This window comes from Penicillium alfredii (assembly GCF_028826965.1).
Source record: "Penicillium alfredii strain IBT 34128 chromosome Unknown utg000001l_segment0_segment0, whole genome shotgun sequence".
Classification (NCBI taxonomy): Eukaryota; Fungi; Ascomycota; class Eurotiomycetes; order Eurotiales; family Aspergillaceae; genus Penicillium; species Penicillium alfredii.
Window position 1 is genome coordinate 172,175 of NW_026622698.1, and position 14,075 is coordinate 186,249.

The 14,075-nt window shown below is 52.4% G+C and overlaps 6 protein-coding genes across 6 annotated transcripts; 2 read left to right on the plus strand and 4 right to left on the minus strand.

The window, feature by feature from the left end:
* Positions 1 to 233: 233 nt before the first annotated feature.
* Positions 234 to 1,853, minus strand: NUU61_000054 (uncharacterized protein; the record flags this gene model as incomplete). The annotated part of the gene is made up of 1 exon (XM_056650638.1): positions 234 to 1,853. The coding sequence occupies one exon, from the start codon at positions 1,851 to 1,853 to the stop codon at positions 234 to 236; it is 1,620 nt and encodes a 539-aa protein (XP_056515488.1).
* Positions 1,854 to 3,123: 1,270 nt separating this feature from the next.
* On the plus strand, positions 3,124 to 4,489 carry NUU61_000055 (uncharacterized protein; the record flags this gene model as incomplete). Its single annotated transcript, XM_056650639.1, has 3 exons — positions 3,124 to 3,557; positions 3,613 to 3,690; positions 3,745 to 4,489. The coding sequence occupies 3 exons, from the start codon at positions 3,124 to 3,126 to the stop codon at positions 4,487 to 4,489; spliced, it is 1,257 nt and encodes a 418-aa protein (XP_056515489.1).
* Positions 4,490 to 5,734: 1,245 nt separating this feature from the next.
* On the minus strand, positions 5,735 to 7,154 carry NUU61_000056 (WD40 repeat domain-containing protein; the record flags this gene model as incomplete). The annotated part of the gene is made up of 3 exons (XM_056650640.1): positions 5,735 to 6,853; positions 6,908 to 7,070; positions 7,117 to 7,154. 3 exons carry the CDS (start codon positions 7,152 to 7,154, stop codon positions 5,735 to 5,737), a joined length of 1,320 nt encoding a protein of 439 aa, XP_056515490.1.
* Positions 7,155 to 7,548: 394 nt separating this feature from the next.
* On the minus strand, positions 7,549 to 8,415 carry NUU61_000057 (RNA-binding signal recognition particle subunit SEC65; the record flags this gene model as incomplete). The annotated part of the gene is made up of 2 exons (XM_056650641.1): positions 7,549 to 7,847; positions 7,971 to 8,415. 2 exons carry the CDS (start codon positions 8,413 to 8,415, stop codon positions 7,549 to 7,551), a joined length of 744 nt encoding a protein of 247 aa, XP_056515491.1.
* Positions 8,416 to 9,041: 626 nt separating this feature from the next.
* NUU61_000058 (aminotransferase, class III) lies at positions 9,042 to 10,662 on the plus strand (the record flags this gene model as incomplete). The annotated part of the gene is made up of 5 exons (XM_056650642.1): positions 9,042 to 9,054; positions 9,122 to 9,424; positions 9,489 to 9,835; positions 9,897 to 10,349; positions 10,408 to 10,662. 5 exons carry the CDS (start codon positions 9,042 to 9,044, stop codon positions 10,660 to 10,662), a joined length of 1,371 nt encoding a protein of 456 aa, XP_056515492.1.
* Positions 10,663 to 10,809: 147 nt separating this feature from the next.
* Positions 10,810 to 13,855, minus strand: ysh1 (cleavage polyadenylation factor subunit YSH1; the record flags this gene model as incomplete). The annotated part of the gene is made up of 5 exons (XM_056650643.1): positions 10,810 to 11,339; positions 11,401 to 12,052; positions 12,106 to 13,252; positions 13,543 to 13,640; positions 13,703 to 13,855. 5 exons carry the CDS (start codon positions 13,853 to 13,855, stop codon positions 10,810 to 10,812), a joined length of 2,580 nt encoding a protein of 859 aa, XP_056515493.1.
* Positions 13,856 to 14,075: the final 220 nt, after the last annotated feature.

Consider the following 14,075-nt stretch of genomic DNA (forward strand, 5'->3'; position numbering starts at 1 on the left):
TGGATTCCAGTGTATTAATAATTTCAGAATGTGCCATTCAATGCTTTGTACATGGTCTTTCGCTACGACTTGCTGTCGATAATGTTTATTTGTCTGTCTACGCAGTTTTTCTCGGCCCTAAGCGGTTTTTTTGCGAAAGTCAGCCAAAGCTCAAATATTTTCTTGTCTGTCTATTCTATTGCATTCTATATCGCATTCAATTAGCAACGCAATGCAAAACAAAACAAAGCTCTTCAAATGACATTTCCATGGTCACAGACCAGACTCCAGGTGGTCACCGCAGGAGACGGGTCTTTGCGGACTGGTCCCTCGAAAGCCCAGTCCTCACACTCCTCGTCGGTCCATTCACTGTTCGACTCTCCGGAGCTCGAGAGTGCGTACTCCAACAGGATTTCCGCCGCCTCCATTTCCTTCAGACTTGGGTCCTCGCATTCCTGCAACTCAGGCGACAGAGGTGACGAGACAAACTGGTGATACCCCCTGATCCTGTCTTGGGTCATCCGGTGTTGGTGGACAGACGAGGGCTGCCTCACAAATGTGTCACTTGAATATGGGCTTCCTTTCCCGATCCTCTGGTACATTGCCATCACATCATTAATCTGGCCGTTGAGGCCCGCTTTTGTCGCGCTATTTCGGGCACTCTCGGGGCTGGGCCCGGATGGCTTCAGGTCTGGGCTTGGGATAGTGTTGGGCGGTTCCGGGTTCGCAGGCCGCTCGGGGATACTTTGGGGAGTGAAACATCTCAGTTCGGGGCTCGGAGCTCTCGATCTCCGATAACGATCGTCATCCGTATACCTCGAGGTGTAGCTGTTTTTCCGGTGACGACTGCTCGAGCTCGAGAGACGGCGATCCCGGCGAAGTCCCGACGTCGGTGTCGGGGGATGCTCAAGTACGTCGGTTGATGTTGGTCGATACACTCGGATCTTGGCGACCATGTCCCGGATACCTTCTTTCGACAGCTCGGTTAGTTTGGGGCGAGATGCGCCTTCTGTTTTGTGAGCATGCGAGTTGTCTGAGGCCTGGTCTTGACGCTGATTCGCATCCGATGTCCTGGAAGCCCTGTGGTCATGTTTTCGATGACTTTTACGCTCATGCTTGGGGTCTTCGTACCAAACTTTGGTGCAAGCCTTCCGGGCGTCCTTCATGCCGTATGCCAGCTGGCTAGCGGTACTGTATAGTTCATCGGCGTCAACGCCAAAGCAATTGATGAATTCGTCGATGAATGCCATGAGTCTGCGCGGGTGATGTCTCCTGCTAGTTCGAGTCCGGCTCTGCAACATCACCCGCAAGTTGCGCACAGCGTTCTTGTCAGCGGTGATGCGCGCCAGGATACAGGCCGCGCATCCATTGATCTGGAAAGGCCATGCATTGGGAGCAACCGGGTGATTCATCTGGGGTTTAGTCCACAACCCTTTCAAAGCCCGCAAACTGGCCAGTATATCCGCCTCGATAGGGCTGATGAGGTGCGGAGCGGCGTCGAATTTGCGAAAATGAGTGGTGATCTCTTCCTGGATGAGCAACAGCAGATCGGCCACGATAAACTGGTTCAGCGGCCGGTGTAGCTCGCACAGGTGTGTGGTGGACTTGGGGTGAGGCCATGCCCGAGGGAAAGGCCATTCACGACGCAGGCGCTTGGGCAGATTCTGGATCAGCTCTCGAATGCGCTGCTCATGCGGTGGTGGAATGTCGGCTGTGTTGTCTAGGTGCAGGATCTCGGTTAGCATTTTCACTTCGGCCCGGGCCAGCTCAGTCACGAACCGCGGGTATCCGCCAACGGCTGACCGAGATCTACTGGCCTCCAGGGTGATTCTTCTGGGGGAAACCGTTCCTGGTGGTCCGCCATGGTCTTCCATGACTCATGGGCAGTCAGTCGCCCGACAGTTGATTTGGTGATGATCGGGAATGTGTTTATTTAACTGATTGACAGTCTGCCAATAGTTGGATTGAACTACTGGTGGTATTCTCAAATAGATGGAGAATGAATTCGTCGATGGCAGTTGAGAGTGCTGGGAACAGAACGACATACTTATATCCCATCCCACAGCCCAGCCTCGAATCCTTTCCGTCTTTGTTCTGTCGGCATGAGTCGTCAACATCTTGTTTACCAAAGGACATACAAAGAATTGTTTCTTCATTTCATTGTTGTTGTTGACCGTTTCACGGACAAAGCCCTAACATTCATGGCCTTTTATCTGTCTCATCGCTCTTTATTACAAGCCCCTTTGACTTGACCTTTACTTGGTTTTTCTCGAATACTCCCTTTCTTTTATGATATTTCTTTGTTCTCGCGATTTTCTTTTTCCATTGCTTTCTTCGGCTTTGTAGAGTCGAGTTGGCCGGGTCTACCCTACCAAATACAGAATTGCGTCATAAGGAAATCATCTATCTCCAACAAGCTGCCACTGGCAGTCTCCTCCGGTTTGCACTTCCATTTGTCATTCTACAGAGGCAACGTGCTCATCCCCTGATATCCCTGCTTGTGCATTGTCGAAGCCGTGCACTCCGCCGATTTGAATATGGCCGACTGCATCGACAACCCGAACACCGGCCTTTCTTTGCCTGTGGATTCTTATTGCATTCGGTATAGGTCTGAGGCCTACTCCAGCTTGGCGACTCCGGTGACGTTGACCATGTCGAGTTTGGGATCCGGGAGGTCTACATTTGTTTATACCGGCTTCGCTGATCTTCACTGTATAGATCGGTGACCACAAGTCCCATCATACCCCTAATTCCTTAATAAGGCTTTCCAAATGCTATCTATAGAATAATCTTCTATTAAATAAGATCATGAAGATACTTGATTATAAAAACGCCCGATAGTATAAAAGTGAGAACCAAAAAACATCATCTCAACTACAAAGTATACGGCATAGCTCTACAGAATGTAGCATCTTCACTCTATATATTTAGATACAGACCTATCCTCAGTCCTGCTATTAATAACACAAATACTTCTGAGTTGTTCTCAGGACTTGATCACCCACGGGGCCCAGCTGACCAGACACATGACTCGATGTCATGTCTGTCGTCATTCAGACCTTCGCTTTCCCCAAGGCTGAACCTTTGATCTCCAGTCATCTCCCCCTCTAATCTTTCCAGATCGTTGACTACAATAGTGACGCCATGGAATATCTCACCCAAGCTGCAGTCACCGCAGTGCCCTACACGGCATCCCCAGTGCGACTGCTGTGGAGTGACATCCGTCTGATCCTACAGAACATCTGGACATTACCGGGCATCTTCCTACCACTTCGCCTCGGTCGCACCAGCCCGTTGGACGAGCTCTTTGTGTCGCTTCCTAATGGAGCCACCGTAGCGCTTCATGGGTTCCTTGTCGTGTATCAGCTTGCCTTTCTTGTCTCCCTGCCTATAGTCCTGCTTCTGATGATGCCGGCCTTGTGGATCCTCACCTACGTTGCGGGGTTCTTCAGTGTGAATTATTTGATCTGCATCCTGCTGAATGGGCGCCGGCGAATCATCACCTCGCAGGTGCCGGTGACCGAGACACCCGGCCACGAACGAGAGTGCTGGTTCTTTATCAATGGAGTCGCGGTGGGGTGGGCGCTGCCAACCGAGTAGAAGAGTGGTACCTCAGCTGACTTTCAGCTATAGTCGACGCTGGCTTCAGCAGAACATTAACCAACTGTCGTACACTTTTGGTCGGAAGGTGACCGGGGTCCATAACCGCACGCATGTTCTCTCTGTCCTTTCTTTATCACGATAACCGTACTGATTGAGATTTAGCTCCGGTATTATCTTCGACCTCCTTGAGTGCTTGATCCAGCGCGATCTCTCCTACGCCACAGACGATGTGCGCAGTACCTATGAGCTGCTCAAAAAGGCCCTGCTCAACCCCAACTGCGACAAAGTTGTTCTCCTCCTCCATAGCCAAGGCGCCATAGAGGGAGGTCTGATCATCGACTGGCTGCTGGATGAGCTCCCGCGGGATCTCTTACGCTCGCTTGAAGTATACACTTTCGCAGCTGCCGCCAACCATTTCAATAACCCATGGACGAGCTGCCCCAAGCCCAGCGAATCCCCCACCACCGATCCCTCAGGGGCCATGTCCAACACCATCCGGCATATCGAGCATTATGCCAATGACGGGGACTTTGTAGCTCGCTGGGGACTCCTCCATTTCATCGATGTTCCCAATCGGTACATGGGCCAAGTATTCATTCGTTCGGACTCGGGCCATATGATGAACCAACATTACCTCGATAATATGTTCACCTTGGGCCCTGACCAAAAGGTCCTGGACTCGAATCCGTTCATGGAAACTACCATTGCGACGCAGCCGAACAAAACCATGAGGGAACAAGATGGTGCTCAAGGCAAGCGAGCCGATGGTAAACCCTCTACCTCGGGTGTGCTTGGCCGTCAAAGCCCCGAGCCCAACGGATCTTCCCAAACACTACGGATCAAAAATGTCAGCCGTCTCTGGCAGTATCGGAATGGTGGCTCGCCAGGGACCCGTGAAGGAGCTTGATGAAGATGGGATGAAGAGCGAGACAATTTTTTTATGTTACTTTGAGGCCATACGGAAGGGATTGGTTAGAAGCAGATACTGTACGAGCTAAACCATGCAATAGACTATTGCTACTGGCCCTGGGGATTTCTACATACAATAATTCACCTTTTCAATCATCATCTAGGGATCATATCATTATTACCGTCAAATTGCACAGCTGTCAAGCTTGATCGATCAAACATCTCATCTCATCTTTGCCTGTGCATTTTGCTGACTTATTCGTCCTCTTCCGCAACCCGGATAGAAATGCCACGCAGGTCTTTGAGTTTCGTGATAGCCTCTGTAGTCAAGGGCCTTATCCACCCATAAAGATTCATTGATTAGCTTGCTTGCCCACCCTCTTCGAAATAACTGGTTTTTCTTACGGCGGGATGCCAATAGGTGGAAAGCTTCGAGTTTGGTACCATGCTTCCTCTCCAGTATCCTCCTCTATGATCCTAACACATCACAATTAGCTGGGTTATAAATACATAATTAGATGGAATGCTAGTTAACTTACTTTTGCACCACTTCCTCATGTTCTTCAAAGGAGTCCAGGTCGTCATAGTGGTAGGAGATCATCTAAATAGGCGATATAGTGTGAGCTGGGCTGTGGCACGAGGAGTGAAAGAATATTGACTTTAACCCACCTGTCTTTCAGCCATTTTTGTGGATTTAATTCAAGAAAGTAACCTTGATGCTCAGAAGGTAGAGCAAGCAGGGACAGGACCTCAGACCTAATATATACATCCCCATCGCCCCTCTATTGTTGATCACACCAGCCCCTCGATCTCTTTGGGTGACGTCAAGTGAGGACAGGAACTATCACCACCAATAAGCCGTCCCCTCGAGTTGGACCCCCAGTATTTTCAGCTGTTGGTCCTTTAATAATAGAGAAATCAAAAACGACATCAAATTTGTATGTCGGTGGGAATTTGCGTTTCGGTGTAGAGGACCAACAGCTGAAAATGCTGTAGGTTCGACTCGAGGGGACGGCTAGACATCCTACCACTATTGATAGGTGGTAGTGAGTGGCGCCAGCTGAGTCTCCAATCTTCTGCGGGCCCCAAAGCCTTGTTGAGTTAAGCTAGTGCCGATCAAGCGTCATCTTCAGCTGAGATGGACGCGGTGGTGGATCTAAGGTGTGGGGAACTTGATGCAGAATACCATCTTGTCCCTCAATTGTCCTTTCATTCGGTAGATCCTTGCTACATAGATAGCTGTCTACATCCAGATCCGCACACAAGAACCGCTACTCCCCGTCGCAAGCACCCGCGATGTTCCTTGATGCAATAACCCAACGCAGCTGACAAAGTGAATTGGTGCCCCAGCAATGGTCTTAACCAGGCGAGCTTCTTGCGACAGGTCCCAGCACCGGATAGTCCGGTCGTCACCCACGCTAATGAGATACTTGCCCCCGGGATGGAACACAAGCCCCCGAACCCAGCTATGATGACCCTCCAAGATCTTGACGACAGTGCCTTGGTCGTCCCAAATGCGGATGGTCTTGTCTCTAGCTCCCGTAGCAATGAACGCCGCACTTTGTGACGATGGTGACCTCGACGGGTCTAGAGCAGCCAAGTGTACATGACTGGACTGGGGTGCAACCGCACAGCACTCAACGCAGCTTCCATGCCCTTGCAGACTTGCCTGGACATCTCCAGAAGACAAGTCCCAGAGTATGGCGGCATGATCATGACCAGCAGATACGAGCCAGGCGCCATCCTCGGACAGTGATACGTCGCGGACCCATGCACTTGTCGAAATGACCTTCACGCAAGCCCCGGTCAAGGCATCCCATATCCGCAATGACGCGTCTCGGCTGGCTGACACCAATAGATTCCCCGGAGGCGCGAACCGCACCGCCGAGACGAGGTGTTCATGACCTGAAAGTGTCCGGATGATCGTGTAGTTGTTGCTAGCATCCCACAGTTTGATGGTAAGGTCGCTTGAGCACGACGCCAGCAACGTATGGCGATTAGGTTCCCCGTAATCTACTCCCAGGACGGGCTTCGGGTGTCCTTTAAGCGTTCGCTCCAGCTTACCTAGCTTCCAATCCCAAATGTTGATAGTGCAGTCCTCTGATGCCGACGCCAACGTATGATGAAAAGGGTGAAATGACACGCAGGTTACCGCTCCTCGATGCGATTGCAGCGTGTGTTTTGGGTGCGAGCCCGGTAGCCAAGTGGTATTCGAACGCAGCGGAATGGGACTGGCAGGCTTGGCCTCAGACTCGCACAATTTGATGGGAATTGATCTAATATTAACCAGCGGTGACTTGACCGGGTTGACAGGTTTCAAGTCAGGCTGAATGCGCGCGAGCTGGATCTCTAACTCCAGTATCTCGACGTTGGTTAGCCCGGGTTGCGGGTGCAAAACATGGAGTTGGCGTCATACCCGCTTCTGCAGGCGCGTTTCACTCGCCCATTTCTTTTCTAATAGACCATGATACTTCTTGCCAGCATCGTCGGCGTTGCTGTCAATGCCAAGTTCCTGTCGCAAGAGGGCGGCGCTCCGAGATGCATTGACCGAGACCAGATATACAATGATCGAATTGTGACTGGCCTCATATCAGTAAGGGTCTTTCGGATTATTCGACAACTTACAGCTCGTCTGTCTGCTCAGCTGTCAGTGTTGGGATCATGGTGAGAAGGCAAGTTATGGCGGCACACCATCGTATAGTGTGACAATACGGAGGTATATATATATTGAGGTATATCATTTCCAAAGGGTGCAGTGTGATACAAGGGGCTGCGACCCAGGCCATGGGTTGCACAGACATGCAGCGCGGTGGGGTACAAGATGTTTGAGGTTTGGTTCAGAGAAAAAGGAAAAAGCGGCGCTAGTTCCACGCGGGATTTGGAAGCTTTGTCCCCTGTTTTGGGAGGTAATCATTGACCTCCAGAGGCCAGGCTGTTGATCCAAAAGAGGACGAATAGATGTAGATCCTCTATGGCAATCGAAGCAAATAAAACGCCCATCGCCGTCCTATGCAAGTGGAAGATTCGGAAAAAGAGAAAGAGGGACATAAAACGAGTTCATGCCTTGCCCTTCTTCTTGTCTTTCTTTTTCTTCTCAGCTCCAGACCCTGAAGGTTCGCCCGACAGACCTGGCATCCCAGGCATTTCAGGCATACCGGGGATCGAAGGCATTCCAGGCATGCCCTGCATCTCGGCCATAGCCTCTTTGAACGGGTTGTCCGTCACTCCACCACCGCTGTAGGCAGGCGAGTGGATCGGCAGAATCGTGCCAATCTTCCATCCGCGCGGAGCAGGGGGGCAGAGGGGAGCTTGTCGGGGGTGGGGAGACCGCGGATACGGAGGCGGTACGGGGACTGCTCGGTGGTGGGGTGGGCTTTCAAGTATTGCGCAACGAGGATGTAAAGGTGATGTTCTGGGGGGAAACCGTGTTAACTATGTGCCCAGACCAGGTCATTGCAAACTGATTTCTGGGGATGGACACGCACTGTTCTTGATCTTCGGATTTACCAATTTGCCATCTTCGTTCTTCAGCAGCACGCGCACCCGCCCGGGATTCGCCCAATCCTTGGGATGGAGCTTCTCTGGTTCCAAGCCCACCTTGAAGCCGAGCAACTGGACAGCGTCGGCGATCTCACGAGCGAGCGGGTTTTCGACCGCCAGCTCTGAGCCCACCTTGCGGCCCTCGGCACGTGAGCGGGTCTTATCGAAGTAAACCGGGTACAGGCATTGGAAGTGGCGTGGGATCTCGCGCTGGGGCTCGGGCATGGGAGTGGGCATGGAAGCTGGTGATGGTGTGGGTTTGGAGGGGCCAGAGGCCGGTACTGCTGCAGGAGCAATGATTGAGTCTTGTGCGAAAGAATCATCGGGGGCAATCTCCTCGGGGTCCGAATCGGAGACCTCCTCGACTTGTGCATGGTGCGACATGGCGACAGATAATTAAAGTGAAAATGGGGCCGGGGGTCGAAGCGGGTTGAGAGGTGGCAGAGTTGGGAGTGGTGAAAATGCGGGAGTCGGGTCTGTGCGGGCGGAGTTGGCCAGTTGCCACATTGTGGTCTAGTGGGGGGTGCAATATTTACTGGTAGAATGGAAGCACATCGTTAAAGATATACGCAAATTGCTTATTATTGTTATTATTGTTCTTTTCTGATCACACTAACCGCCGAGAGTCAAGTTTTACTCCACACATCACTTTCGCCAAAGACCTTGGGATATTGAATCCTTTAGTCATCGTGTAGAGACACCGCGAGGTGCCTATCTCCCCCTCATCTAACTTCTGGACATTTGTGGTTCACTACATAAATTCCTCGCCCCAATTCCTACAGGCCTATCCTCACCCAACCACGGAATCGCCTCCGCCAGCAATCAACATCGACTGATAGTCCAAGGTTACAGCCAATAACATGCTCGGCTTCTTCGGCATACCGAGCCCACTTGGCCCCGCAGAAATAGCCTCGGGCTTGGCCAAAAGGAAGTATAAAAGAGGGGGCTCGTCCCTTGAAACTCCCTCATTGCAATTTATTTCCAGACAATAGTGAGCTACCCTTTCCATTATGACAAAGACCGGTAAGTTGGCCTTGATCTGTAATGCCTCTCTGGTTGCAGACATGACCCCCATACTCATCTCATCTAGAAACTCCAGCCAGCGCCATCCTCCATAGGGATACACGATTTGTGCCCAAAAAGGCCATTGGCGGCAAAGGTAGCTACATCTTCCTGGAAGACGGGACCAAGTTCCTCGATTCCACAGGTGGTGCTGCCGTCTCCTGCCTGGGACACAGCCATGAGCAAGTCAACCAAGCGATCAAGGACCAAGTCGACCAGATATCCTATTGCCATTCGGCCTTCTTTGGTACCCAGGCTGCCGAAGATCTCGCCCAATTTTTGGTGGATTCTACAGGCGGCAAGATGTCCAAACTATATGTAGTCAGCTCAGGTGAGTTGGGCCCAGCAGCACACCTATCTTCCTCATAGATCTTGAAATCACTCACACTACATAGGCTCAGAGGCTGTTGAGGCCGCGCTCAAGCTAGCTCGTCAGTATTTCCTTGAGCTGCCTACTCCGCAACCCCAACGGACCCGGTTCATTGCCCGCCTGCCTTCCTATCATGGTATCACCCTCGGCGCCTTGGCTGCCGGTGGACATGTCCTTCGACGACAGCCCTTTGAGCCTCTCCTGGCTAAGAATACCTCCCATGTCTCGCCTTGCTATGCATACCGCGGCAAGTGGGACGACGAGTCTGACGCAGACTATGTCGCCCGTCTGGCGGCCGAGCTCGACGCGGAGTTTCAGCGCGTTGGGCCTGAAAATGTGTGTGCATTCATTGCTGAACCAGTAGTTGGCGCGGTATGTATTTTTAGGTTTCTCTGAGAACTCACAAATGACCAGAAACTCACTATTTTTCCAGGCGCTCGGCTGTGTGCCTGCTGTCTCAGGCTATTTCCCAGCCATGAAAGCCGTCTGTGAGAAATACGATGCGCTTTTCATCCTCGACGAGGTCATGAGCGGCATGGGTCGTTGCGGTACCCTGCATGCCTGGGAACAGGAAGGGATCGTGCCAGATATCCAGACGATTGGCAAAGCTCTGGGTGGCGGGTACGCCCCAGTGTCCGGTGTGTTGATTGGAGACTCGATTGTTCAGACGATGGACAAAGGCACTGGCGTGTTTCGCCACGGCCAAACCTACCAAGGCCACCCAGTATCCTGTGCAGCGGCCCTGGCCGTGCAAAAGACAATCCAGGAAGAGTCGCTGCTGGCGAATGTACGGGCGATGGGCGCGTACCTTGAAAAGCAATTACGCCAACGATTGGGGGCTCATCCTTACGTAGGAGATATCCGAGGGAAGGGATTGTTTTGGGGTGTGAGTTGAACACACTACTGTGCTCTGGAATCAAATTGCTGACTATTCCTTGGTATAGATCGAGTTGGTCAAGGACAAGGCAACGAAAGAACCATTTGACCCGAAGACCCATCTGTCGTTCTTAGTTCAGGAGAAGGGACTGCATCCGGAACACGCTATTTCGCTTTATGGCTGCGTGGGCACGGTGGATGGCGTTCGTGGCGATCATATCGTGCTAGCTCCGCCGTATAATGTGTCTGCGGGGGAGATTGATCTAATTGTCGATAGGACCGCCAGGGTTCTTGCGGATGTTTTTGCCGGGCTGAAGAATTAAGGGCTACGTTTCTACTCGTACTCAGCCCATAGGCGATTACAAGGACAGTCCTAATCAACGAGGATTGCAAGAAAATAAGAATGGAATCCAATGAAATCATCAACTATCGCACTATTGTACACATATGACCGAACCGACAAGCAACCTCTAAGCCTCGATGGCGGCCGCCTTCTTCGCAGCAGCATGTATCGCCATCTCCATCGGCTCTTGAGCTGAGCCGTTAAGTGCTGCCTCTTTGGGCATTGAGCTCGCGGCCCACAAGCCGGACACCGTCTCGACAGCCCGCTCAACAACGACCCGGATGCGATCCCGCAGAACGGCATTGGCACATTCAACCTCCAGATTCTCGAGCCACACGCGGGCAACATGCTTGTCGACCTTGATTTCAATCCCCGGGACGGGAATGCCGAGGGCTTGAAGGCGATCAAGCTCCGCAGACTCGATATCGGCAATGCGTTCAAGATTCGCTTCCGTCTGGTCGCCTCCATTTTCGTGTGTGCCGTTTGCGAGGTCCGCCGGGACGCGCGGGCGCTCAATTGGCGCAATCTCAGAGCCAAATTGTGCTTCGAGCATCATCAATAGACGCTCAAGCCGTTCTGCAGATTCAAGCTGGGAATGGGGATTGGGAGGAGTGGGAATGTCATCATCGTGGTGATGATGTTTATGTTTGGCGGATTCTTAAAACAGGTGATTAGCTTGGAAATCGATGACCAATCGGTGGGGGTAGGCTTTGCATACGTTTCACGGAGGCTGGGCTGCTTTCCACAGTGAAGAGAACAGCCATCACTGCATCGGCGATGCCGTCATTCATCATGTTCCCCTCCCACTCCAACTCGATCTCGCGCGTGCGCGCATGATGACGAAGAACCACACAGCCCATGACGAGGAAGGTTTGTGTTCCCTCCATTGGGATTTCACCGTCAACGGCCTCTTGCTTTAGGCTTGACTCGTCAGCCTCGTTGCCGGGCTCTTCTCTTGGCTCCGACTCGATGTTGGTGCCGACCTCCTCAATCGCCCCAAAGGTACCCTCGAGAGCCCATCGAATCAGGTCCATACTGGCAGAGCTAAGGGTGATGTGCTGCTTGCATGTAATGGTTGTCGTGGTCAGGCCGGCGTACTCCCGCAAATCGTCTGGAGCCATCAGTGACAAGTCGAAGCCGTTCTGAACCAGCACTCCAGCCATCAATTGACTGTCGTTCTGCTCCAAGGGAGGGGCCACCTGCGCCAGTTTGCCGACGACCTTGGCGATCTTGTCTTTTCTGAAGGGAATGCGAACTTCGTCGCAGTTGGCAGGTGTGTATACCTTGACCTTAACAGTTTTGTCGACGTTGAGGCTAAGTAACTTTGACTTGAGTCGCATCATCTGGTGTTTTTCACCGTGGACGAGGATCTGGCAGAACAGGTCAGTGAAAATTCGAAAGTTCTCGTCAATAATTCACCTACCACAACCGGCGCGGCGACCTCTTCGATAAAGTTACGGTTTTCCACACCGTCAACATGGGCCGCAAAGCTGACCTCATCGACGGTGCATCGGCGCGGAATCATAAACTTCTGTTCCTCGTCATTACCCCCAGGAACTCGACCTCGCCCATGCCCGGCGGGTCCTTTGGACATCACAGCCGGGATTTGTTCGGGTTCGTTGAGTAATTGCTTGGCCATAGTCCCTTCAACGCTGTAACCGGTCATGACCACACCATTGCGGTCACTTGGTGCCCACCTCTCGAGTAGCTCACGGCTCGTGCCTGTCTGCAACATACCCGGTGAAGCCAGCATCACACACCCGCCAAGATCGTCAAATCGCTCCAGGCTCCGCAGACTTCGGACAAATCGAAAGTCCCATGGCCCTGCACTCACGCTCTTGTCGCCTCTGGCTTCGGCCTCGGCCATACGCTGCCGGAACAGCCGCTTGATGTTGTCGTTCATAGCACCAATGTATGTTTGGTACACTACCATGCACCGACGTGCCATGTTTCCGATGTAGTAGATAGGGATCTTCTGAAGCTCGGGGTGTCTCTCCCAGTATTCGTCCAGAATGAGGAGCAGCTCCTGAGCACGGCCCAAAGCGAACACGGGCATCAGCACCCGGCCTCCGCGGTTCAAAACGCCCGTTATGGACTTCATCAGCGCAGCCTCGCGTTCCAGCCGAGGCGGGTTGGATGAGATACCGAACGTTGACTCGGTAATGAGAACATCAATCTTAATCCCTCTGGGCACCTCTGCGGGAATCAAGTGCCGATCCTCCTCGCGGGAGTAGTCACCGGTGAACAGGATATTTAGGCCGGCAATCGACACGAGAAACATGGCAGCGCCCAGGACATGACCGGCCGGGAAGGGCGTGATGCGAATGCTGTTGATGGTATGGGTTGTGTTGAAATCGATTGTTTCAATCAGCGGGAGTGTTGAGAGGTGATCGCGTTCGGTGTACAAGGTAGTGCGCTGGTCTGATGAGGAGGCAGTGTTGCTGACCCGAACGTTGTCCTGGATCAGCCATTTGTAGATGGCCTTTGTCGCATGCGTCATAAAGACACGGCCCTTGAAGTTGGTTTTGCTGAGGACATAGGGGAGTGCGGATGAGTGGTCCACGTGGAAACTGGACAGAACGAGCCATTAGCCAAAGGGTTGCTCGAGACATCTGCCACTAAAAGCTGGACAGCTGAACGCCATTGCGGAGATACAGCAGTACAATAACAGAAAGCATGACATTGGATTGTATTGTGCTTCTCATATACACGCAGAGTGGAGCAGGGCTCATGGGGCTCGCATTGCGAGACTGCCGAGGAACCATTGCCATCGGCAAGTGCGCACAGCGGCCCTTGTCGCCACTTCTCTGCTCCGGAATTTGCACCACGCATGGGATCGAAAACAGAGAGATCCACGTACTGGCTGATCAAGAGAATGTCCACGGTGCTCAGGTCGAATTCGTCGAAGAACGGGAGCGCAGAGAAGCCCTCCTTTGCTGGGTGCATTCCCGCATCGAGCTGTAGAAAACACAAGTTAGTCTATTCTGATATTGGGACCGCTCTCTCCGAATCACACGTACCATGACTGTCTTTCCCTTGTACTGGATGATGTGACATGAACGCCCGACTTCATTGCCACCACCTAGACAGTAGAACGCGAGCTCGTCCGATGGGTCGGCCGGTTCCTCATCCACAGCCGCACCCATCGCCGAGGCCTTGCGCTTCGCTGCCATGGTGATGTGAGACGGGTAAGATCAGTGTGAACAAAATGAGTCGCCCCCCCGGGAGCTTCCAAGGAGACACGGCTCCAAGGGCACCGATGCCCAAGTCACGCGATGGGACGTAACTGATATCAATTGTAACTGGGAGATCCAGCCATTGCAAAGGTGAGACAGAGACGTGCAAGACTCAGGAAGCACATGAATTCGCGTTTGTTGAAGTACACTGTCTCTC